The 24,866-nt window shown below is 55.3% G+C and overlaps 6 protein-coding genes across 6 annotated transcripts; 1 reads left to right on the top strand and 5 right to left on the bottom strand.

Annotated features, from left to right (window-relative positions):
- Nucleotides 1–282: 282 nt before the first annotated feature.
- Nucleotides 283–4,046, bottom strand: CGGC5_v003308 (NAD(P) transhydrogenase; the record flags this gene model as incomplete). The annotated part of the gene is made up of 6 exons (XM_032028869.1): nt 283–314; nt 367–441; nt 499–2,022; nt 2,221–2,679; nt 2,733–3,869; nt 3,947–4,046. 6 exons carry the CDS (start codon nt 4,044–4,046, stop codon nt 283–285), a joined length of 3,327 nt encoding a protein of 1,108 aa, XP_031891474.1.
- Nucleotides 4,047–5,780: 1,734 nt separating this feature from the next.
- Nucleotides 5,781–8,353, bottom strand: CGGC5_v003309 (putative transcriptional regulatory protein; the record flags this gene model as incomplete). The annotated part of the gene is made up of 8 exons (XM_066151109.1): nt 5,781–6,279; nt 6,344–6,594; nt 6,646–7,083; nt 7,133–7,434; nt 7,496–7,974; nt 8,045–8,163; nt 8,287–8,310; nt 8,351–8,353. 8 exons carry the CDS (start codon nt 8,351–8,353, stop codon nt 5,781–5,783), a joined length of 2,115 nt encoding a protein of 704 aa, XP_066009597.1.
- A 2,156-nt stretch (nt 8,354–10,509) lies between these two features.
- pmd1-3 (Leptomycin B resistance protein pmd1) lies at nt 10,510–14,701 on the top strand (the record flags this gene model as incomplete). Its single annotated transcript, XM_032028867.1, has 8 exons — nt 10,510–10,620; nt 10,689–10,876; nt 10,923–11,579; nt 11,634–12,814; nt 12,865–13,040; nt 13,094–13,623; nt 13,671–13,974; nt 14,027–14,701. The coding sequence occupies 8 exons, from the start codon at nt 10,510–10,512 to the stop codon at nt 14,699–14,701; spliced, it is 3,822 nt and encodes a 1,273-aa protein (XP_031891472.1).
- Nucleotides 14,702–15,437: 736 nt separating this feature from the next.
- Nucleotides 15,438–19,229, bottom strand: CGGC5_v003311 (Heterokaryon incompatibility protein 6, OR allele; the record flags this gene model as incomplete). The annotated part of the gene is made up of 1 exon (XM_032028865.1): nt 15,438–19,229. The coding sequence occupies one exon, from the start codon at nt 19,227–19,229 to the stop codon at nt 15,438–15,440; it is 3,792 nt and encodes a 1,263-aa protein (XP_031891212.1).
- A 2,030-nt stretch (nt 19,230–21,259) lies between these two features.
- spg1 (Septum-promoting GTP-binding protein 1) lies at nt 21,260–22,268 on the bottom strand (the record flags this gene model as incomplete). Its single annotated transcript, XM_032028862.1, has 3 exons — nt 21,260–21,358; nt 21,409–21,483; nt 21,534–22,268. 3 exons carry the CDS (start codon nt 22,266–22,268, stop codon nt 21,260–21,262), a joined length of 909 nt encoding a protein of 302 aa, XP_031891213.1.
- A 318-nt stretch (nt 22,269–22,586) lies between these two features.
- Nucleotides 22,587–23,471, bottom strand: CGGC5_v003313 (uncharacterized protein; the record flags this gene model as incomplete). Its single annotated transcript, XM_066151110.1, has 4 exons — nt 22,587–22,592; nt 22,969–23,153; nt 23,296–23,304; nt 23,432–23,471. The coding sequence occupies 4 exons, from the start codon at nt 23,469–23,471 to the stop codon at nt 22,587–22,589; spliced, it is 240 nt and encodes a 79-aa protein (XP_066009568.1).
- Nucleotides 23,472–24,866: the final 1,395 nt, after the last annotated feature.

Genomic DNA, 24,866 nt, shown 5'->3' on the forward strand with positions numbered 1-24,866 from the left:
GAGATCCTGGCTTGGCTTTTGTTCGAAAAGTATCGAAGCCGGGGACCAAAGTATACAGCAAGCCGGCTGGCTGCATTTTGCTTCGACACCAAAAATGAATATATTGCATAGATTTCAACACTGCCGTCTCTCATCGGTATGTACAGCAAATCAACTAGATCGAACACACAAAGAAAATCATGAGAGAGCTCCTTGTAGATGCAATGCCTCTAAGAAAGATGCTCCCCAAACTCAGGTATACCACCGAGGATCGACGTGCGTAAAGGAGATCTCTCTAAGACTCTATGCTCGGGCCTCGACAGCTGCTTTGATTGCTGTGAAAATAACGGTCAGTATTGATGCCCCGAAGCGAACGGAATGACATACCGTCGCAAGTAACTTTAGCATCTCCAAACAACATGCGTGTTCCAGGCATGTAGAACATTGGATTGGGTACGTCGGCTATACCATGTCAGCATTCGTTCGTTCAATGTCAGAACTTCACATCAATGAGCTTACCGTATCCGCTAGCCATGCCTCGCTTCATTACGATGACTTGCTTGCTCTTCCACGCTTGCAGCACGGGCATACCGGCAATAGGGCTACCAGGCTCCAAGGCGATGGGGTTGACGGTATCGTTAGCACCAATGACCAGCGTCACATCGGTGTCGTTGAAGTCGTCATTGATCTCGTCCATCTCCAAGACGATGTCGTAGGGCACGCTCGCCTCTGCGAGCAGGACGTTGCACTGACCGGGCATGCGGCCAGCCACCGGGTGAATGGCGAAGCGAACGTTGATGTTCTTTGCTCGCAGCATGCTCGTGATTTCGCTGATGGCGTACTGCGCCTTAGCCACAGCCATACCGTAGCCCACTACTATGATCACATTTTCGGCGTTGACGAGAGCTTCAGCCGTGTCTTCCACGTTTGTTTGCGTTATCGCTCCCTCTATCTTGTAGTCAGTTTGCTGCGGTGCCGATATACCACCAAATAAGACGTTTGTCAGCGATCGATTCATAGCCACGCACATAATGTACGATAGAATGGAACCAGATACGCCGATGAGGGCTCCTACTGTAGTCAGAAGCGGGTTATCCAGCATAAAGCCTTCTGCCACAAGGGCGAAGCCAGAGTACGCGTTCAGCACTGTGATAACGACAGGCATGTCTGCTCCTCCAATCGCAGCCGTCGTGGTATAGCCCTTGATGAAAGAGAGGATCGTGTTTGCTGAAAGAGCCGCGGCAGCAATCATGGGTGAGCCGGGCGCCATCGTCACGAACGCACCCATTGTAGCAATGTTGGCCGTGAGCATGCCAGAGTTCAATATGTGTCTCCCGGGTAGCATGAGCGGCTTTGAAGACATCCTGCCGGCCAGCTTTAGGAAAGCGACGATCGATCCGGTAAAGGTGATGCCACCTATGAGGACTCCCAGGTAGCCAGTAACCATATGGAGCGTTGAAATGTCATCAATATGCGCCATGACACTTCCGATAGAAGTCAAGACAGCTGCCAGACCAACCACGGAGTGGAGGGCGGCAACGGTCTGAGGAAGGTCCGTAGGGGTGATCCGCTTGCCGATAAGAAGACCGGCAATACCTCCGAGAGCCGCCAGAGCACCAAACTGAGTTAGTACCTCAGGGGAGAAGCCGACAGCCAGAAGAGAGGCCAGCACACCGGAGCCAACTCCGAGCATGCCCAGCATGTTACCCATTCGAGCTGTGGACTGAGATGCCAAGCTGGAGAGGGAACTGATGCAGAGGACGGAGCTCACGGCATAGCCAGCCTGCACTAAGCCTGCAGTTCCGGTAGCAGCTGCGGCAATATATCCTCCGCCAAACAAGGCCGCGGGGATGGCATAAAGCCACGGGTATTCCGGTGGGTCAGTCGGTCGCTTGAACATGTCCAACATTCGCTTCGTGATGACGAAACCGCCAGATACATTTACGAAGGCGAGGAGAACAGAGAGCGCGCCCAGAACTTGAGGGATCGTCTGAGGAATATAGCCACCACCTAAGATGAATAGGCCGCCAACCCCAACCATTCCTGGCAATTGTTAGTTCTGTCCAGTGATTCTTGCGATTTGAGGGAAGCTGTGGTGGCACCTGCCCATGGGTGCTACAGGGGTCTGTGCGCCCAGGGCCGCCCATGCACACAGTTTCTCAACCCTCTAGGCCCGCAGGGCACTCCAGATATTCCATCAATCACCACCTTCACGCCCTTTGCCATGATAGAAACACGTACCGGAGATAGCATTCGTTGCCGACATTAATGGGCTGTGAAGCGAGGCTGAGACCCCCCACACCACTCGATACCCGATCAGGGACGCGAGACTTAAAGTAAATATGTTATTCATGAACAAAGCGTCGGTCATCTTTCCCAGCGCAAGCGCAGTTCCCATACCAGCGGTGACGGTCGCAACTTCGCGAGAAGTCTTTTGGAACGGCGTTAATGCGACGACTTCAGCCTCAGCGGCAGCGGTAGGAGTCGGAGGCGGAGCTGGAGTTGGAGGAGGAGCCTTGCGAGGAGCTGGTTGGATGATGTCTCCGTTTTGAGTGACGATTGCTCCTCGGACGACCTCGTCAGACAGGTCAATTCCGAACTGCTTCTCCTTGGGAGCTATGGACAGCAGAAACTTGGTGATGTTATTGGAGTACAGGGTTGAAGATTGCGTGGGAAGTCGTGAAGGCAAGTCGGTGTAACCTGGAAGAGTGTCAGTCAACCATTGCTAGACCAAGGGGCTTCGTAGAACCTACCAATGATCTTGACGTCCTTGTAAACATAGAGCTCTCCAGGCTTGGTCTTCTCGCAGTTTCCGCCTGCCTCAGCTGCCAAGTCGACGACGACAGAACCGGGCTTCATGATCTCTAGCATTGACTTCGTAATGAGCTTAGGCGCCGGCTTTCCAGGGATCAGGGCAGTGGTAATAATGATGTCGACCTCGCGAGCTTGTTCAGTGAACAGCTTCATCTCGGCTTCGATGAACTCCTTTGACATCTCCTTGGCGTATCCGCCAGCTCCGGAGCCGTCTTCCTTGATGTCGACCTCGATGAACTCGGCGCCTAGCGACTGAACCTGCTCTCGAGCCGCGGGACGTGTATCAAAGCCTCGCACGATCGCGCCGAGTCTTCTAGCGGTTGCGATTGCGCTTAGTCCAGCAACACCAGCGCCAATGACAAGTACTTTGCAAGGAGGAACCTTTCCGGCGGCAGTAACCTGGCCGGTCAAGAAGCGACCAAAATTGTTGGAAGCCTCAAGAACAGCCTTGTATCCAGCAATGTTGGCCATTGAGCTAAGAGCGTCAAAGACCTGGGCACGGGAAATCCGGGGAATTTGGTCCATAGCAAAAGAGGTAGCCTTCTGCGCCGCGAGCTTTTCTACGAGTGGCTTGTTTTGCGCAGGCTGCAGAAAGGAGATGACGGTCTGCTTCTCTTTCATGAGCTCGATCTCGGCGGGAATTGGCCCGCGGACCTTGAGAACAATATCGGAGCCGGACCAGACTTTCTCGACGCTGTCAACAAGCGTTGCGCCGGCGGTTTCGTAGGCGGCGTCCGGGAAGTCGGCCGCGGCTCCGGCGCCTTGCTCTACAAGGACTTTGGAGAAGCCCTTTTTGAGCAGCAAAGCTACATTTTGGGGTGTTAACGCGACGCGACGCTCATTGGGATAGATCTCCTTGGGGACGCCAACAGCAAGGTTGGCGTACGGGACAGACGGGGGCTCCACGACCGTGGAGTAGGGCGCGGTGGTGACAGGTCCGGAGACTACGGAAGCATGGCGAACGAGCTGCAGAGGCCTCGAGACGGCCGGGACGAGGGCCGTCGTCTGGCGAGCTCGCGCATGTGTGCAATTCCACTTGCGGTGGCCTTCAAAAGCCAGAGTAGCCGGTGCGACTTCTGATGCGGGGTAATCAGCATCGAGCAGGAAGCAATTGAGTTCGCTCGTTGTCTAGTGCCGGGGGAAGCTGGCTTACCTAGACCGACCGGCCACGAGCGAGGGACGAGCCGCCCGGAAGCGCGGGATGAGCAGAGGTTGGTGGCCAGAACTGGCCGCAAGACGGATAGGTTCACCATCGTTGCGAGTAGGCTTCGAGCATCCAGGCTAGCGAGGCCGGGGCGACGAGGCGATCAGGCAGCGCGGATTCTCATCTGTCGTCGTCACTGCCGATTGAACGACAGACTGGACAGAGGGCGCAGGGCAAGTATTGGTGTCTATACGAATGTGGAGCTTCTAGAGTGTTGTGGAAAGGGAAAAGAGAAGACACGAAGAGCAGGAAGAGAAAGAAAAGTTTAGGGTTGGGATTGACTTTGCGCCCGAGGAAGAAACAGACAACGGGCTCGTACCGTGTCACGTTATTCTCCCGCGTCTCGTCCATGCCCCTCCTCCGCCCTCATCACCTCTTTGGCCTTCCCGAGTCCTCCTCCTGGCTTCTCCGCGCATCCGGATCCTTGTTCACTCCCGTTCCCGCTTCCATTGTGCCCCTCAGGCGGGAGCGCAGAATCGGCCAAGTGTGTCGCAGATGTCGCAGGACGAGCTCCAAGCTCCTCCAATCACTGTTTGAGTCTGATGCTTGGGGTAGCCGCCAAGGTGGCCACCCCGCTCGAAGCTCTGCTTGCTCTGATTCACAGCCACATGGGTGAAATAACCGGATTCAAGAAGACGCGGGTGCGGATGTTCCGCGAGGGTAACCGTAGACGAACAGTTGGAGGTAGAGAGGGAGATGGTGTGCGCGTGCGACTGTTCGCGTGTGGTACGTATGAGCTTCAGGGGGTGATGGTGTGAGCTGCTGGAGGAAGTGGCCTGCTGCATGCCTCCGTGCAGAGAAGAAGTTACCTCGATTGCGCCCTGGACCCGCTCACCCGCTTCTCCAGTGCGGGGGTGGGGCCGTGGATACCAAACATGGCGCTAAAACATGGCAGCACGGCTCTTTTCCCCGCTATCCAAGCATCTGATAAGCCGTCGATAAGCCTGATAAAGCTCTCCTCGAGCACCGCCATCAGCCAGTTTACATTGTACGCATGACAGAGTATTCGTCTCAAGCCAATGCGACGGGAGACGGAGTCATGGGTCATTATGCCGCACGGGCTGCGACATAGAATCCCTGGCCTCATCTTGACCCGTGTTTGCTGCCGTGATGCGGAGAAGCTGCAGCAGTCTGTCCCCTGTATCCGTGGGTATCCGCATCTTCCGTGCTCCCTCCCCGTGATCCAAATTCAGTTGTCCCAAATCTCTTCATATTTCTGGAACACACCTAGCGTAGGGTTGATAAATGGACTCAGATATCAAAAGCAAACTTTACAGGTTAACTTCAACAGAGCGCCTGGGCAGTAGCTCGTACTTGTCAAGGTGTCGTCTCGACTCCAATTTAGCCAGCCTGATGACGACTTCCGTCACATGTGTAATGCATGCAGCTGCGCACAGAAAAGGAAAACTTGCGTCGGCTAGCTCGGGCTTTTCCTCGTTGAAGACGGGCGGTTGCAAGATGCGGCAGGAGGACAGCCAATGGAATTGCGACATCTGAGTTGGAGAAGCAGAGACACGTTCTTCAGCTGGGTTGTTGCAGATTTAGTGTCAACCTTCTCAGTCTCGCACGGCAGTGGTCGGATGATGTCTTCCAGCGGCCGTCTTAGTCATGGTGAGAGGCGATGCTTTCTTCGTACTGAAAGCTCTCAAGCTCCATCATCTACCCTTCTACTTCCCTGATCTAATACATAATGTTTTGCCTTCCGCGCCTTTGGGCGTTAGCATCCCTTATGCCTTTTTTTCTTCTCGCATACCGCGATACACCATGACGCTTCAGCAAAATTTCACTGCAAAAACGACGTGTCGTCTTCCACAAGACCCATCATCTGCTGGTTACTGTAAAACCAATCCTCCAGCTGCGACGCGTTGCCCATCCACATCATCTGGTTGAGCGGTCCCGGCCCGGCGGGGTTCATACCGTCCTCGAGCGACCCCATCTGCTCCGGGTTCCCTACTTCGCCCCCGGTCTGCTGCCGATCGGCGCCACCGCTAGTCAGCCCCGCCGGCGGGAACCCGAGCGCCGTGAGATACTTGTCCATCTCGTGGCTAGCCTGCACCTGCTCCGACTGCTGCGAGTCCTTCCGCATCTCGACGTACCGGAACGCCACGTTGTACAGCACGTGGAACAGCCGGTAGAGCCTGGCTGACGCTTCAGTGAACTCCTTGGCGGCCTGTATCGATGTGACGAATGCTTGCAGGTGGGCGAGGTCCGCTGCGTCGTTGGTCTCCATGACTTGACAGAAAATCACAATGAACGGGACAAACGGAGCAAAGAGAATTGTCCTATGCGACTTGTCAGCAACCTGCTTGTTCGCGTGATTGTAATCATGCAATCAGTGACACTTACCAGTTCATGTACATGGGGAAAAGATAATAGCCGTCTTTTGCCATGATCTTCATACAGTCCTGGTGTCTTTGCAAGGTCGCCCTTGCTGCATCGATGCACTCGGTGCTGAATGTCGTCGGGGAACCGGGAGGCGATGGCACGGCTCGGTAGATGATGGTCAACAACGACAACCTCAGAACCTCATCTGAGACATTGAAAAAGTCCATGGTGTTTTCACCGACGGCCTCAATCGCTGCTTGAAGATATTGCGCCTGGTCAAACTGGTCAGTACTGAGACATGCAGACCCGTGTTGTGCACTTACGTGAGTCTCTTGCGTGCGCTCCGTCACGCGCTGCAACTCCGCAGCCAAACCCCGAGCGCGACCTTCACGGACGGAAGCTGGTTGTGAGAGTGCCTCAGGACTGTACAGCTGCTCATACGTCTTCCCCTGGATGCTCGAGACGATTACCCACAAGCAGAAGTAGCTCATGAGCGCCCCGTGGATCTTGCTTGAACTTGACGGGTATGGGACGGTGACGTCGTAGTCCTGGATGTTCGACGGCCTGCCAAGACGGAGCGACAGACTCTTGTCTACAAAGTACACGGACCAGAACAGGAAGATCTTGTAGTCCTCGTCGTCCTTGTTGCTACTCCTTACAGAAGCTATTCTGTGGTATCCGAGACTTTGACACAGCTGAGCCGCTGCACAGTTGAGCGTCCATGCAAGGGACGGTTTTGCTACCTCGACGGCGTGGTACGCCTGTAAATTGTAAGCCATCAAACAATGCAGCAGAGTTCGTTTAACTCACCCCGAAGAGCAAAGCCACAATCATGTCCATTGTTGCTGGCAGATGTAGGGGAAGGTTGGCGAGGGCGGTCTCCAGGTTATCACGACAGATCGCGCTCATCTTGGTGTACTCTTCCTTTTGTTGTTCCGTGATTTTCCCTGTCATGATCATATCCAGGTAGAGACTCTCCAGTCCGGCATTGACGATGATGAACTCGGCTTCATTAAATTCAGTTGGGGCAAAGAAGACTTTGAGTGTGAGATCTACAAAGTGATCCGGATGCAAAAAGTTGTTGACCCATTGAACGCCAAGCACTCGCTGCGCTGTTGTACAAGGCGGAAAGTTAGCGGTGCAGTAGAAAACGGCCGGGCAATAAAGTCGTACCTTTAGCATCGCGGATGACGCTGACTGCAGATTGTACCGGAGGCATTTCCCATTCACTCAAGGCCGGCCGTGGAACAGGCCTGGCATGAGCATATGTCAGTTCATGAGAAGCAGACTGCTGCTTCAGCCCCTCGACGAGCGAGTGGAGGGCGTCGAGGGTTTCCCGCATCTCGAGAACTGATGCGCTGTCACCGACAGTTTTGCGAAGGAACTCATGAGCAAATATGGACTGGGCCGTCATTGATGATTCGCCCTCGAGCATGGGCCCGGTCGGCTGCACGGTGTTGACATGGCTGGCAGGGGTCGATGTCGAGGTGGTGGCGGGTTGCGAGGGCAGCGCGCCAGACTTGGCAGCGGCGGCGGGAGCGGACGAAGCCGAGGCCGCAGCTGTCGCGACTGTGGGGAGTTGCAACTTGAGGTCTTCGAGAAGACGTACGACGCCGTCCAGGCGGCGGTCAATAAGATCAATCTTCTTTTCGCTTGAAGGTGGGGTGAGTTTGTTAGAAACAAGTTTTTTTTTTTCACGATGCGATGAGATGGGACACATACTATTGAGGGGTGATGAGAATTCGAGTTCTCTTCTCCTTTGGCTTCAGGCCCGAGGTGTTCTTACACTCGATGCCGGCGTGTTGGCAGTGGGCGCAGGGGGTCTCTCTATCGCAACGAATCTGGGGATTCACAACGTCAGCTCACAGCGTCCAATGAATGGCTGCGAGTGACATGACACATATTATGGCTACACTAGTGTAAAGGGAACAAGGGTTGAGGTTGCTAGGGGGCCATCTGCGTACCTTACGAGCACGGCAAGCGTCACACTACATATTGGGTCAGTTGGATGAACTCAAATCAAGGGACCATGATTTTTCAAAAACTTGCCGCTCGTTTGATCGGGAGAGAAGAAGGGTTTGAACCGGGGCCTGTTGCTCCAGCGCCTGCACCAGACGATTCGGCCTCCATGATGGCCGGCGGGATGTGGGTGTGGTTCTGTCAGGTGTGGAAAAGGCTTGGATGCAAGGGGTCACAGTCTTCTAGAAGCCGGCGGGGCGGATGACAAATGGGCAGAGGATCCGAGCCCGGAACAGTGACTCAACGACCGAAAGGTGGGGACCCAGACAGGTTCGGGGGCGGGTGACGTCGGGCTCCGAGCAGTTTGAAAGAGCGGGCGTTGGGGGTCGGAACTCAGGGAGTAAGTTCGGGAGGGAGGATGCCGTCCGGAGGCGTTCTTTGAGCTCTTCTTAGAAACGAATGCGGAGCGCGCGGGGCCCGCAACCGAAGCACTATGGGTCGAGGCCGCCGGGTGCTCGGCGGGATACCGGTGGCTGTATCTCTTGGAGCTAAGGTAGCTAGGCTCTGGCAAAGAGGCTGTGGCTGAGGCTTAGGCTTAGGGCAAGCACATGGAGATTCGTATCTGCAGTTATAAAAGGATGAGCAGCTGTTGCACAAGAAAGGGCCCCGGGACATGGCTCATATGAATGGTTCGTGTGCGAGCAGTACAAGGCGGACATGGATTTTTCTTAGAGATTAAGCTTCAATGCCCCCTGGGGACTGGCAGCATTCAGGGGACACGCACAGCCAACGTCCAGGGCAGACCCAAGCCGCCAGCCCCGGACTGGCCGCTGTAGAAGCCATCCTGAAGAGGAATACTTAGCCAGGGCACGGGCCTGTTCAGTTCTAGTAGCGACTTTACAGAGACTTGATTCGTCGGCATAGGGGCAGTACAGCTGTAGATCCCGCTTTTGCAGTGGTTCTAGCGCATCTTCGGGCTTATCCCACCGGTTGCTCCCAGGGTCACCCCACCGGTACTGACAAATGGCGGGCTATGTTCCTCTGAATAGCGACCAGTTCATCGAGATATCCCGCGGGCATTATGGCTAAACTTAGCTCGTCTAAGCTTGAGACTTTGTCCAAAACCCCAGGACTCCCGCCGCTGTTGAGGCCGTTCGGTCGGCCGTTGCATCAATTCCTCTTCATGTCTTCTTTTGCTGATGGGTGAGTGTGTTGACAACAGTTACCACTTTTTCAAGACGAGATGGCATATCATACCCTCAAGTGTGAGTTGTGTCACAATGTCTTCAGCCATCCTACGTTTGCCCGGGCTGAGTATGGATACGGACGGCTTCGAGGCAGCTTGGCTGCATGCCTGCAACCTGTCAAGTAGTTGAGAGGTCGTGGTTGGGGGCGACACAAACGGAGTCGGCGGCAGCATTGACCCGTTTGGCTCACCTTGGCTCACCTTGGGAGGAGGGTGAGACGACGAATCTTTTGCGAGTGCGGCGTCTCACACGTGTCGTTTGAGCGGCAGTGTCGTCGCGTCTCAGAAAACGCACCAGCTGGCATGCTGCCGTATGATGGAAGAGTCATCGGCGTGACCACGCGTTCGGCCGTTTGGATGGATGAATGCTGACAAAATCCGGGGACGCGACGAACCCTTTAAGCTGGCCGAGCCTCCTGAAAGTCCGTAGAATCGGAGCCCGCGAACACCGTCGTCCGACGCTGTGGGATGCCGGAGTTGGCCCCTTCGGCCCCCGCTGTCAACCCGCCAAGCGCTTCCGGGCCAATCAGATAAGCTTATCTTTTCCGGCTCTTGGCGGGCCCCACTCTTCCTGGTCCGCGGAACGCCGTCCACGAGTGTAATGGGGGTTTCAATGATGAAGCTGGCGACATTGACTCCTGTAATTCGGACAAACGCAGCGCAAATTCTTTGGAATCCCGACAAGGAAGGCGCACGGCGAAAGGTGGCCGCGTCTTTTCGTGAAAGCCTCCGAAATTTCGTCAACCAAGTCATGACGTGCTGCAAGATATAAGCTCTTCGTCCGTTGTTTTCCATCCAAAAGCGCATCATCATCACCACCCAAACACTGTGAAGCTCGTCCCTTGCCTCCCACTTCCCAAAAGGCGCCAGAGCTTCATCACCCAACCAAAATTTCACCACGAAAAACGAAAAAGAAACCCGATTACGAAAATACGAAAATCCTCAACTACAGTTTGCGACTACGGATCGAAACCCCGAAATAATGGGGGCCGAAGCCGAGAAAAGGGAAACCGTCCCGGCGGAGGACTTCGCTGCGGAGAGCTCCCCGGCCAACGCTGTCAAAGAGGAGGGTGGCGCCTTCAAGGCCTATTTGGTAAGAGCTCATCAAGCGCCTTCCATCTGCTCGATTTTCCTGTCGTATCTTGCGCTGATTCTTCAAAGAGGATCTTTTCATACGGAGGAACGTTTGAGAGGATTCTTCAAGCCGTTGCTTTGATATGTGCAGTGGGATCTGGTGCGGGAATCGCTCTCCAGAACTTGATTTTTGGCAGCTTCGTCACGACCATCCAGGACTTCACCACTGGAAAGTCCACTCCGGACCACTTCCGCGGCGAGGTCTCCAAGCTCGCGTACGTACACCACTCGGTTTTTTGAATTCGGAGCTAACTCCGCCAGTCTCTACTTCGTCTACCTGGGAATCGCCAGATTCGCACTTTCGTACGGCTACATTTCGCTGACGACATTCTCCGCCTACCGCATCACGAGGAACCTTCGACACAAGTACCTCCACGCCGCCCTCCGACAAGAGGTAGCATTCTACGACTTTGGCACCGGCGGCTCCATCGCGACCCAGGCCATCTCCAACGGACGGCTAATCCAGGCTGGAATCGCCGAGAAGCTCGCCCTGACCTTCCAGGGACTTGCCGTCTTTGTTACCGCCTTCATAATCTCCTTCATCACGCAATGGAAGCTCACGCTTATCGTTGTCGGCATTGCGCCCCTCATTCTCGTCGTTATGGGTGTTGCCTCAACCTTCGAGGCTGCCCTTGAGACCAAGATCCTTGATACCTACGCCCAGGCAGGTTCCTTCTCCGAAGGTATCCTCGCGAGTGCTCGAACCGTTCACGCATTCGAAATCAGGTCAAGACTGGTTCAGAAATTTGACAAGTTTCTGCAAGACGCCCATAACCTCGGAAATAAGAAGTCGCCCCTTTTCGGTATTCTGTTTTCATTCGAGTACTTCGTCATTTATGCCGGCTTCGCCCTCGCCTTCTGGCAGGGCATCCACATGATGAACCGTGGTGAGATTACCGAGTCTGGAGATATCTTCACGTAAGTGTAATCCCTGTTCCCTCGATTCCGTGCCGAGGAACTAACGTCTATCAGCGTTCTTCTTTCCGTTGTCATTGGTACTACTGCTCTGACCATGTTGACCCCGTACATCATCGAGTTCACCCGTGCCGCTTCCGCCGCAGCTCAGTTGTTCAAGCTCATCGACCGGCCTTCGGAAATCGATCCGTTCGATAAGTCGGGTGAGCAGCCAACTGACACTGTTGGAGTCGTCGACCTGGAGAACATCACCTTTTCGTACCCGACCAGACCTGGTGTTACTGTGCTGGACAACTTCTCTCTGCATATCCCCGCGGGCAAGGTCACCGCTCTTGTGGGCTCCAGCGGTTCCGGAAAGAGTACCATAATTGGCTTGATTGAGCGCTGGTACAACCCCAAGGCTGGCACCATCAAGCTTGACGGCAAACCCATTGATCGTCTCAACCTCAACTGGCTTCGTAAGAATGTCCGTCTTGTCCAACAGGAACCGATTCTGTTCCAGGGCACAGTCTTCGACAACATTGCCAATGGATTGGTCGGAACCCAGTGGGAGAATGCCCCGCGGGAGGAGCAAATGCAGCGGGTGCAAGAGGCCGCCAAGATTGCCTTTGCGCACGACTTCGTCTCACAGCTTCCCGAGGGTTATGACACCATGATTGGTGAGCGCGGTGGCCTCCTCTCCGGTGGACAGAAGCAGCGTGTGGCCATCGCTCGCAGCATCATCTCGCAGCCCAAGGTTCTCCTGCTGGACGAGGCTACCAGTGCTCTCGACCCTCACGCGGAGGGCGTCGTTCAACAGGCTCTCGATAAGGCCTCCGAAGGTCGCACCACAATCACCATCGCGCACAAGCTGGCAACCATCCGCAAGGCAGACAACATCGTCGTCATGAACAAGGGCAAGATTGTCGAGCAGGGAACCCACGAGGGACTTCTCAAGCAGGACGGCGCTTACACCCGTCTCGTTAGAGCCCAGAATCTGTCTGTTTCTGAAGAGGGATCTATCACCGAGACTGAGGGAGATGACGACGATTCTGCCCCGAAAGAGAACATCGAGATGACCAAGACTATGAGTCGGTACCGGACTGCAGACCAGACCCGCATGGAGCTCCAAAAGGAGCGTGACAACTACGACCATCACAAGCAGCAGGGCCTCATCAGCGTGGTTATCAGAATGGTTCGCGAGACCCCAGAGTTGAACTGGGCTTACTTTGGCACCTTGGTTGCCGTTGTTGTAGCTGGTAAGTGCCTTGAAGATGCATCCTCCGTGACATTTGCTGACAGTATGCAGCTGGTGCATTCCCTGGTCAATCTTTGATCATCGCCAACCTCGTCGACGTCTTTACTCTGACAGGCTCAGAAATGATCTCCAAAGGCAACTTCTATTCTCTGATGTTCTTCGTTCTCGCTCTCGGCGTCTTTGTCTGCTACTTTGCTATGGGCTGGACGACCAACACAATTGCACAGGTAAAGTTGGCCCCTAATCTGATACTCGAAGTGCTTGGTCTAACGCATGATAGGGCCTCAATCACAAGCTCCGTAAGCAGGCTCTCAACGATTTCCTCCGACAAGACCTCCAATTCTTCGACCGCAGAGAGAACAACACCGGTGCTTTGGCCAGCAAGCTTGAATCCAACCCGCAGTCCATCTTGGAGCTCATGGGTTTCAACATTGGCCTCATCTTGATCTCGACCCTCAACGTTGTGGCTTGCAGTATCCTGGCCATTGCCACTACCTGGAAGCTTGGTCTGGTTGTTGTACTCGCCGGTCTCCCGCCCTTGGTGAGCTCGGGATATATCAAGGTCCGCCTGGACTCCAAGCTCGACAACAGCACGTCGAAGCGCTACTCTGCCAGCGCTGCCATCGCCTCGGAGTCGGTGACCGCTATCAGGACGGTCTCATCTTTGGCCATCGAGGAGTCTGTTCTAAAGAGATACACGGACGAGCTCGACCACGCAGTCAGGGCTTCAACGGCGCCGCTCTTCACCATGACCGTTGCCTTTGGTCTTACTCAATGCATCGAGTACTTTTTCATGGCTCTTGGCTTCTGGTACGTTCCTACCCCTTCTTATTCTAGTCCACACTAACACACCGCAGGTACGGCTGCCGACTGTTGTCTTTCAACGAGATTAGCATGTACCAGTTCTTCGTCGCCTTCATGGGAACATTCTTCTCCGGTCAGGCCGCCGCCCAACTCTTCCAGTACTCCAGCAGCATGACCAAGGGTATAAACGCCGCAAACTACCTCTTCTGGCTCCACGATCTCCAGCCCACCATCCAGGAGACGCCCGACAACCACGACAAGGCCCCCAAGTCGGGCACCTCTCTCGACTTTGACCACCTGAAGTTCTCCTACCCCCTGCGTCCCGAAGCCCACGTCCTGCGCGGCGTCGATCTGGAGGTAAGCCATTCTAGTCAACAAATTGATCGACCTCACTGACACATCATCACAGATCAAGAAGGGCCAATTCGTCGCCCTGGTAGGCGCCTCCGGCTGCGGAAAGAGCACCATGATCGCCATGCTCGAGCGCTTCTACGACCCAACAACCGGCACGATCCGCATCGACGGCGACGCCGCCCTCTCCGAGCTCAACCCGCGCCTCTACCGCCAGTTCGTCGCCCTCGTCCAGCAGGAGCCGACCCTCTTCCAGGGCAGCATCCGCGAGAACATCGCCCTGGGCATCGACTCCGACTCTCTCACCGACGTGACCGACGCGCAGATCGAGCAGGCCTGCCGCGCGGCCAACGCCTGGGACTTTGTCTCGTCCCTCCCCGAAGGCCTCGGCACCCCCTGCGGAAGCAGCGGCATGCAGCTGTCCGGCGGCCAGAGGCAGCGCATCGCGATCGCGAGAGCTCTGATCCGCAACCCGAGGATCCTGCTGCTCGACGAGGCGACGAGCGCGCTGGACACGGAGTCGGAGAAGATTGTGCAGCGGGCGCTCAACGAGGCGGCGCGCGACGGCGAGAGGATCACGATCGCTGTCGCCCATCGTCTATCCACAGTCAAGGACGCGGACATCATCTGCGTGTTTTACGGGGGCAGGATCGTGGAGAAGGGGACGCACGCGCAGTTGGTAGCCAAGGGTGGCATGTACAAGCAAATGTGCGAGGCGCAGAATCTCGAGTAGAGGGACACTGAGGATTCTTTTGTCATCAGGAGTTGAGCAAATGGCTCCTCCTTGGGTTTTTCGGCATGGCGTTGGGAGACATTACCCTGTACAACGTACGCATCAACTGCACACAACTCGGCCACCATAGAACTGTAGAGTAGATCTTAATGTTTATCCACTTCAAGATAACAACGCATTGTTGATGGTCCTGTCTACACTGATTCTCCCGTGTCCACGCGGCTAAGATTACTGTGTTTTTAAGTACCCCTACCATATCGAAGACGATAGTAGCGACGACGACGACAGCCACAATAATAATAACGATGGTACGATAACGACGGCGACATAATACAATACAATACAGTAATACAATACAATACAGTAATACAATACAATACATAATACAATACAATACAATACATTACAAAATACAATACATTACAAAATACAATACATTACAAAATACAATACATTACAAAATACAATACATTACAAAATACAATACATTACAAAATACAATACATTACAAATACAGTACAGTACAATACAATACAGAGAAAGCATACATCACATCACAGGAATACAACATATCATATTACAGCAATACAATACAATATACCATTCAACGCATGTATTGTAATGTTGACGTGTTGCATTGTCTTCTCCGCCCGAGCACCAGCATATTCCAAGACTGGCTTTCGATGAAATTTACATATATCCGCCGACGGTTCATGGTCGGCCAGGCACAAGGTTCTCAAAATATTACAAACTGCTCCACCAAACGCTCTTCATCCTGAAAAAAAGCATACGGTTCCAGCCCATACAAGTAACAATCATTCGCCATCACCCATCCCTCACCCTCCTCCCGCCGACGCAGCACAAACGGCTCATCTGCCCCGGGAAAGAACACGACATGATCACCGACCCGTGCCCGAGGACCAGCGAGCCCCATGGACCCGTCTTCCGTAATAAAAAAACGCCGGCCGTAGCATGAAAGCTCCATCTGCTTGCCAAACTCGCGGAGTTCATACTCAACTTCAGTGGCAGTCACACCCTCTTCTTTGTCCCGTTTCCCGACGCCCAGCCACCAGAGGTAGAATTCGCGGTCCCGCAACATCATGCCCGGATCCGCCTGCTCGAGTATCCCCGTGCCGCAATGGCGGTACCACTCGGCGAACCCAAAGTCGATGCTGTGCAGCTCATCACCATGGCTAGCCGCCAGAGTGGCCGCAAATGCCCGCGTCACTGACGGGGCATTCGTCGTCTTCTTCCACTCGGAAATCAGCGCCGCTGCGAGGGCCTCCCACTCTCGCATGACCCTGGCAAATGCGTCTGTTCCGGGAGTGTAGGCTGTGTCTGCAGGCAGTTCGGGCCCCAGGGATCGTATCGTGTCGACTCGCTTTCCTCTAAGCAAAAGCGCACCATCGTCTCGGAAGGACATCCCGGGGAGAATCTTTTGCGTCAGCTCGCTTGCGGGAACACTGGAAGAAGTCCCGTCCACCACTCGATAGTCCAAGTCTTGCGGGATTCCGTAGGGAGGGTGCCACGAGTGTAGGGGAAGCGTGCCCGCCGTCGCCGTATCTGTAAAGTCGGGAACCCAAGTCGGCAGGGACTTCGTCCGCGCTCCAACGCCGAAACACCTCAACACGCGTAGATCTCCCGTCAGCCGGATCACGGCTTCCGTAAACTGGCGGAATATCTGCTCCACTGGCATATCATAGTCCACCGTGACGAAGCCGGGCTCGAACAACCCCAAAATGCCGTACACCCTGTCCTCGACTTCGCTCGTCTGACAGACGCGGCTGTACCGCATGATGCTCACGGGGTCGCTGCCGTACTTCAACAAGCGCAGCCTCCAGATGTGACTGTCCGCGTCGAACCCTGAAATGGGATGGTCCGGAGGATTGCCCGGGAAACTCAGCCTGCTCGACAGCCCGTTGGCGCCGCCCGAGATATCAGAGCGGCCGGAGCCCAGGTCCATCCACGGCGCCGCGTCCTCCCCGCACATGACGACGGCCTTGCGGCTCAGCGCGACCTCCTGTATGACCCAGGTGCGGAAAAACCACGGGCGCGTGATGAGGGCGAGCCACGCGCGGCGCAGACGGGGCGTCGGTTTCGCGACGTTAGGCCAGGACTTCTTTGCTGACTTGTCCTTGAGGTGCTCGAACACGAGATGGGAGTCGTCGGCGGCTTCGCCCAGCCAGACCACGACCTGGCGCGCGGACTTGTAGATGTCTCCCATGATCATGACCTGCTGGTTGCGTTCGCCGTGGGTCGACTGGTCGATGCAGAGGGCGTCGACCCAGAGAGTTCGGGCTTCGCTGCTGTGACGGAGGTGTACCAGCGCCAAGTGGAGATTTGTAGTGATCGGGACGGTGTGTTCTTCGATGAAGATATGTTTGCTAGGACTGCCGTCTCCCCAGACGTATGACAGAGCTTCGTAGTCTGGCTGGTAGGTGATGTCACTCTGTACTAGACGACCACTCAAGGGCGCTGTGCGGCTGCTTGAGGGGAGCAACTCTAGGAGGCGGAACGAGCTTTTGCTAGGTAAAGGGGTATACTCAAGTATACTGTTGGTGGCGTTGAAATGTGCAGTTGTTGTTGGTGGCCCACACTTCAACTGCGACATAACATCAGGAGACTGTTGTCGAGTCTCGACGAGTTGTTGTAGCCGCAAGTCCCACGCCCGTCTTTGTTTGGATATGGCATCTTTTTGACGAGTTATGAGCTCCCCATAAGAAGGTAGTGACCAGCCGTCATCGCCATGAAGCTTGCATTCCAGCATCTTGACCACATGCAGCCGCTCACCGATGTTCTTCAGGGAATGATATTGGCCTTGCCGCATCGCCGTTGACGCATCCAACTCCAGACCAGGACACCCAGGATCAGCGCCAGCTTCAAGAAGCATCCGCAAAGCCCTGACGTTATCCCTGACAATCGCAAGATGCAGCCAGCTCGTCGGCGTCGGCTGGTCCTTCTCGTCGCGCCGCAGCCTGGCGCTGAACACCCAGTCAACGTGCGGGCCGGGATACTCGGAGACCAGATACCGAATAGTGTCCAGGTACGCATGCCCGCTGCTGATCAACCGAATGGCCGTCTTGCCCCAGCTTTCTGGGTCCGAGGCGAGCTGCGGCCCGTACTCACCGACGCACCAGCGCAACAGCTCCAGCTGCTGTCTCGACAGCGCATTATTCTGCATCGCGGCGGGATCCAGGACGGCGCCGTAGGATATGAGGAGTCGCGCCATCTCGAGGCTGGCAACGTCGGCGGGCACCGTATGCGGGTGGATGCCGCGCCGGAGGAGACGTTTCGCGAAGTCGAGCTGGTTCCTACGGGCGCAGTAGGCGATCATCTCCTGGTAGTCGGACTCTTCAAGGCTTTCCGCGCATGCTAGGAGGCCTTCCGTAAAGGTCAGAAGTCTTTCTGCGTCTCCGTAGCGCCCTGATGCGATGGCTACCTCTAAAGGGGTTTTATCCTTATCCGTCGCCCGATTGCCAAAGACGCAACGCCGGCGGGTTCGCGGGCTTTCGCCGTGTTCCATGAGAAGCTTCGCGACTGGAAGCTGACTTGTAGCGGCGGCTACATGTAGGGCAGAACCAAACGAGTCTCCCTCTCCCTGGCCTCCGTCTACCATTCTAGGACCGGCCACATTGGTAGCGACACCAAAGCTAAGTAGCTTCTCAACGAATTCGAATGCGCCCTGATAGCAGGCAATGTGCAGCAGCATAACAAGTCCTGGGTCTTCCTTGGTGTACGAGAGTCCTGCCTGCAAGAGGTGAAGTATGATGCCGCCCCAGGTGTCTTTGAGATCCAGCGCCCACATCGGTCTGTCGTAATTCACCCCAGGCGGCCAGCCAACCCAAGTCATGTCGACGATGCGTTGCGGCGATATCAAGGCGTCAAGCGTGACCTGAAGAAGATTGACTTTGGTCTCCGGCTTGACCTGCTGAGGCCCCTCAAGCCCGTCCTCGGCTTTGCCCAGTTGTACAGGGGTGGACCGGTGATGCTCAGTCGAAAGTTCCGCTCCAGCGGCCCCCAGAAAACGGAAGAGTTCCCCATACCCCAGTATGCAAGCATGGAACAAAGCCGTATTTCCATCCTCATCCAAGCAAGTGACCGAAGCCCCGTGTTCGATCAAGAGCTCCACCATGGCCATGAGCTCAGGACTCGACTCTCTGGGCGACTGGCCAAGCAACCCAGGCTCGACCTTGACCGCTTTGATCGCGACCTGCAGCACATCCTTCTCCTTTGCAAACAGAATATGCGTGTCGTCCTTCTCTACTAATATGCGTGCAAGGCGATAGTCCGGTTTCAACCCCTTTGAGAGACATTTCCGTACGGCCTCGACGTGGTACCGTTTGAACACCGGCGACTGCCGATACAGCACGAAGAACTCGTCGAATTTCAGCTGCTCGAGAGGAGTGAATCCCTGCGGATCGTCGTGTGTGTTTTTCTTGCTACACAGGCTCACGATCCATTCTCCTGCCGCCGCGATGACTTCCTCCGTCGGGATGGCATCGTCCTGGTCGGGTTGCGGGTGTTCCATCGGCGCCGTGATCAACGTCGCTGGGCTGAATAGAATGCAGAAACGTTGAATGATGTTTTCTCCTAGGGCTCTCGCAAGATCAAGAACTATGAAAAGGACAAGTCATTTTCTGGGCTATAGAGAGAGTGTGTGGCATCAGAACTTCAGTCTGCTGCCTGGCAGATGCCGTGGCGGTGCACAGCACCTCGAAAGGATCGAGGTGGGTGGTATCATAAGGTCAGCACGCTACGCAATGGCGAAACCGGACAAATCCTACGGCTGAAGCTTGAGGTTGCTAAAATAGTCGCGCGCCTCCGGAGGATGCAAGAAGCAGAAAAGAGCAGCTTATCGTTAGTGTAGATCGCTGACAGTGTGCTTGTCGGTTCGGCTCCGTAACGGCCGCCCGATGTGGCTGATGGCGGTGCCGCGATTACCGATCGGTGTGGGCACCCCGCGAATGCCCCGGGCATCTTGCCGGCCTGACTTTCGGATTCCCAACCCGGCGCTGAGGTCGACGCCGACAAGAGTCGCGAACAATGCAAAAGCTAGTCAAATGAGTGGCCGATTTCAGGAATGAAAATACGCAACGCCAAACCACGTCCCGGTAAGTTGAGCGTTAGGGCTCACAATTCAAGGCTCCTTGGGACAGATGAAAATGAGGTTGTCCTGAAATACCTTAGTCAAATGCCCACTGACAATCATAGGAAGACGCGTTGTCAATGGCGAGGCAGAGGCGAGGCAGAGCTGATGGTAGTTACCACCTTCTTTCAATCTCGCACACGCCCGTCAAATTCATCCACGTTTCCTCCACCCCGACCGACGCCAATTCCGAGAATCTCGTTCGATGCACGTCATTTGGGCAATGGGCAAATGAGCATTGACATGGACAACCCGGCACTCACCAAATAACACCCTCAACTAACTCCTGTCGGTTAGCATGCACATCTCAAGGAAATTGACACCAACGGGAAGGCATTTTCTCTCTCAACGGCATGTGGATTGTCCGATCTCAGCCTGCGTCGTCTACTTTGACGGCAGGCTTTACAAAAAATATTACACGGTCGCCCCCTACGGACCAAGGTTCCAAAGCCGTCTACTCCTTCAGCCTCTGCAAAGTCAGAGACATGTTTTTTTCAGAGAGGAAAAGAAAAAAAAAGTGGGCGAAGTAAAAAACACGCAAGGTGAATTACTTGTTACATGGTGGTCTCTTCTTTCCTGCTTGTATCGTCTTCTTCCTGCTTGTATCGTCTTCTCCATCATCTTCAGGGAGACCCCGGAAAAACAACAACTGGGTTGGCCATATCAGGTTGATGGTGATCTGAGTCCAAAAAAGCGACAGAAAAAGGAAAATGTGTCAAAAGCAAGTTTTACTGCACCACTTCTTCTCTGGTGCAGTGTGCAACGGCCGTTACGCCCAAGAACAAGACGGGCACTCCCTTCCAGCCCCATTTCCCTCTTCGTCTCCCTGTGCTGAGAAGAGTTTGAAGAGAATTAACTGAGTGGAGGGAGCCCCGCCAGACCATGATCCTAAAATGCATCTTATCCCGCCTTCAACCAGGCCCGCCGTTCCCTACTAATCTTTGAGAAGAAGAGTTGAACGGATGTGTGCAACGCCAATTGCGATCAGGAGGGAAATGTGTAATGTGTGGTGTGAGTGTGATGGTGTGCGCGTTGATCAAACTGGTAACACTGAAAACGCTGCGATGATGCCTTACCGGCGAGTTTTGTTACAAATGAAAAAAGTGAGTGATTCGGGTCGATAGTCGAATTATGCCCGGAAAAATGAGCTCGTGGCGCTCTATGCAATCTGAAAGTCTCGAAGTCGGGGCTGCGCGGTCGCCAGGTTCTTAACGGCCCGCCTTATGCCTAACGAGGAGGCTCCAGTAGTTCAGCCGATGAAGATCAGCACGTTTTTGAAGGTCGTAAAGTACGTAATGGGTCATGATCCATTATAAGTATGCGACAGTCGAGTTGAACAGAGGTACGTGATCGAACGTAGTCGAGGGCATCGCACCAGAGCCAGGACAACTGGCTGGCGCGGTCGGCTCAAATCAGCAGGACTGATACAGGAGCAACGGCTCTCCTACGTTCTCGATTTCGGGGATGGTGCACTTGAGGTCGAAGGCCTTGGAAAGCACAATCTTGAAGATCTGCGACGAGTCAGCTTTTGGTCGTCTGGCGGGTCGTCTGGTGGTGTCACCTTCTGCACGTTGATACTATGGCTCGTGCTGGAGAAGATCAACGCCGCGCGCATCGCCTTTGCGAAGCGGCGAGCCTATGGTGTGTCAGTTACATGAAGAGCACAAGAAGGCGAATGTGATATACCTGGTTGGAGATCTCTTCTTGGTCTTCCCTTGGGAAGTTCACAAAATGGTCGTACTTGGTGCCCACTAGGATTGGGATGGCCGTCTTGTTGAAGCCTCGGCCTTGGCGATACCACTCCTTGATGCTGTTGAGGGTGCTCTTCCGTGTGAGGTCGAACATGAAGAGGATGGCGACCGCGTCATTGCAGACGAGGGGCAGCATGTTGACGAACTCGCGCTGACCGCCCAAATCCCAGATGGAGAAAGTGATCTCGGTATTCCGGATGGAGATTGTCTTCTCCATGAAGTTGACGCCCAGTGTCTGGATGTAGTCCTCGTCCCAACTTCCCTCCACGTACTTGACCATCAAACTCGTCTTGCCGATTTGCGCATCTCCCACCATGCCAACCTTGATAACGACGTGGTTGCGACCGTTGCTCGCCGCAGCCTCGGCGCCGGCGCTGCTTCGTGACGCATGGTCGGCGTAGCCCTGTTGTGCGCCGTTGCCCGAGAGGCCAGATGCCGGTCTTGAGATGGGAGGAGCGTTCATGGGCAGCGGCGGGGTGTTGTACCGGTCGGCGTGCTCATCGGCCCGTGGTGATTGTGGTGGGAGGCCCTGGTCGATGGATTGGGCTGATTGATGGCGCTGCTTCTCTGCGTACTCGTATCCGTTGGACTGGACGACCTGAGGAGAGCCGTCAAGACCGCCGAGGGTATCGTCGGGATGAGGCGGGGCGGGGGCGTATTCGTGCTCCATATTGTCGACGGCGTCGTGGAACTGGGCCGGTGACCCCGCGGACAGTGTTGAGGAATCCAGCGTGGAGGATCGCGGGGGAGGCGGGGACAGAGAGGCTCCGTCTCGGGCGAAGGGTGAAGAGAGGTGAGGTGTTTCGTCGCGGTTGGCCGTCTAGCGTGTCGAGGACAGCTGGTCGTCGGCACGAGGCTCTGTCGGGGAGCGAAGGAGAGACCAGGGTGGTGGGCGGCAGGTTTCAGTTTAGGCCCGACGATGGCTTCATGGGCACAGCCAAGTGCAGTGAGGCAGCGACAGATCGTCTCCGAGCGCCTGACTCGAATTTCAGGTCTGCAAAGTGGTAGCCGTCAGTGATTAAAGTTGGCGACGAAAAGACACGCAAGTCTTGGAAGTGAATGGCGGCGTGAGAGGAAAGGGAACGAGAGAGTGTCAGGCGAAGATGTCTCACCTAACCTCTCCACACTGAACAGAGGCAGAGGAGGAGGAGTCGAGGAGGGACAGGAGAGTGAGGTAGGTAGTGTGTGGTGCAGTGGACGGTACGGAGCGGTACGGTATCTCTGGAGTCGAGACGGTGCAGTGGCAGACAGAAACAAGCGACGGGATTGGGCGAGGGAGGTGAACCAGGGGTTGCCCACCACAAGCTGGAGTCGAGTCGAGTCGAGCCGAGCAATAGGAACACGGGCTTGTATTGGACCAAGCAACGTACCGGCGCGAGAAAGGGTGTGGTGGCAGTTGGCGAGCGGGAAGCCGGGCTGGACCAGGTTTGCTGGACTTCAGAACCCTCGTTTGGATCCAATAGTCGGGTCAGGCCCGAGAGATGAGGACAAGCCAAAGCAGGGCAGGGCACAAGGCGAAAGACCAAGGAAGGAAGATGAGCAGCAATGTGCAAGCCTGGTGAGTTTAGGTTAGTTAGGTAGGTAGGCAGGGCGGCGAGAACAAGGTAGTGACGGACGGGACGGGATGCTGATGAGATGCGGCGGTGCAAGGCAAGGCGGTGCGGTGCGGTGCGGTGCGTGGGTGGATGGAAACAGACCTCTGAAGGCTGAAGGAACCAGCAGTCACGGTCCAGGGAATGTACCGAGACGGACGGGTCAGGGCAATAGAAACGGGGGGAAAGGATGGAGATGGCGATGGAGACGGATGGGATTAGCGGAGCCCAGCAGCAGCACGACGCATTTGTGTTGTGCGCGATGCAATGTGGATGAGCATTGAGATGGGGGACGGGGACGGGGATGCGATGCGATGTTCGTGTTATTCTCGACACCTGGGTGCTGACCGGGTGTTTGTGCTACGGTGCCTTGTGCTTACCGGCCAGCGTGCTGTGACCACTAATGAATCTGGATTTTTAGCGGGTGGCCTGGCGGAATTTTAGCAGACACGCCAACGCAACGCAGGAAACGCGGGCAGCAGCGCAGGGAAGCGATTAAGGCAGGACCCCCTCATGCCCCTCCCCAGCACGCGGCGCTTATGGCAGATCGAGGGAGGTGCGACAGGGGGCACGGCGAGGAAACAGCCAGTCAGAGCCCAAGGATGCGCACTGGGGAGGGGGACCGGCCAGAGGAGGGGGCCGGCACTGGCGAGTGGTGCACCGGTGATGACGCCAAAACCTCACAGTCCGGCCCAGTTTGTGTGGGGAAAACGCGCAGGACGCGTTCACAATGTTTTATGTCTTCTTTTTTCAGCAGCCCCACGCACATAAACCACAACCACCTGCTTATGCCATGGAATTCGCTCCAGGCACTACTGTGTACATAGTATTCCGTGCTTGAAGTTGTTAACGTCAAGGTCCAGAGGTATCCGTAAGTTGTGGACAGTGGAAGATGGACCACGGCCCAGGCGGCATTTATGACGGGCGGATTCACACTAGCCGCTTGTGCTCTATTTTCCACTACGGTCATGGTTCATCGGGCTTCATCAGCCAGGCCACGCCTTTTTCTGGTCTCCTGACTCCTGAGTGAGCCTCCCTGTCTCTGAGGTTCTGGCAGCAATTCAGGCAAAAAGCTGAACGAGGCCCGGCCCAGAGTCCACCCTTCGCTGTGGGACTCGACAAGGACGCTGGCGAGCCAAAAGACCCGACGGCGACGGGTACGGGCAGAGACGGTACAGACGGTGTAACTCATCGTAGGGCACTGAGACAAAACGTTCGACGGACCAACCTAGACTTGCGGACCAAAACGAAACAGCCTCTGGGGCGGTGAGTCGCTGGCCGCTACCAAGCGAGTAGCTAGCCTACCCCCTCCAAAACTGCCAATGCAGGAACGGAAGAGACAATCGATCGATCTTGGAGTTCCTTTCTCCAACCAAACACCAATAAGCACAGAACAAGTCGATTGTTGTTATTGTTGATGTTGATGTTGCCGTCGCCATTCGCAGTCGTGCGTTTGAAATGCGTGACATTGGACCTTACCTCCCACTTGCAGCTGGTTGTCCGGTAAAAGCTGCAACCCCAATGTTAACAGCCAAAGTCAACAAAGGGGAACGCCAACTGAGCCCAGAGCACGCGACATGGGACGATGCACGGGGTCAAGGGTAGTCAGCAGTCAGCCAGCCAAGCAGGGGCCTCTGACGCCAGACCGCATTTCTAGAAGCTGTCTCTCGTATCAA

Source organism: Colletotrichum fructicola, assembly GCF_000319635.2.
Source record: "Colletotrichum fructicola Nara gc5 chromosome Unknown KSG_Nara_v1_contig02, whole genome shotgun sequence".
NCBI lineage: Eukaryota > Fungi > Ascomycota > Sordariomycetes > Glomerellales > Glomerellaceae > Colletotrichum > Colletotrichum fructicola.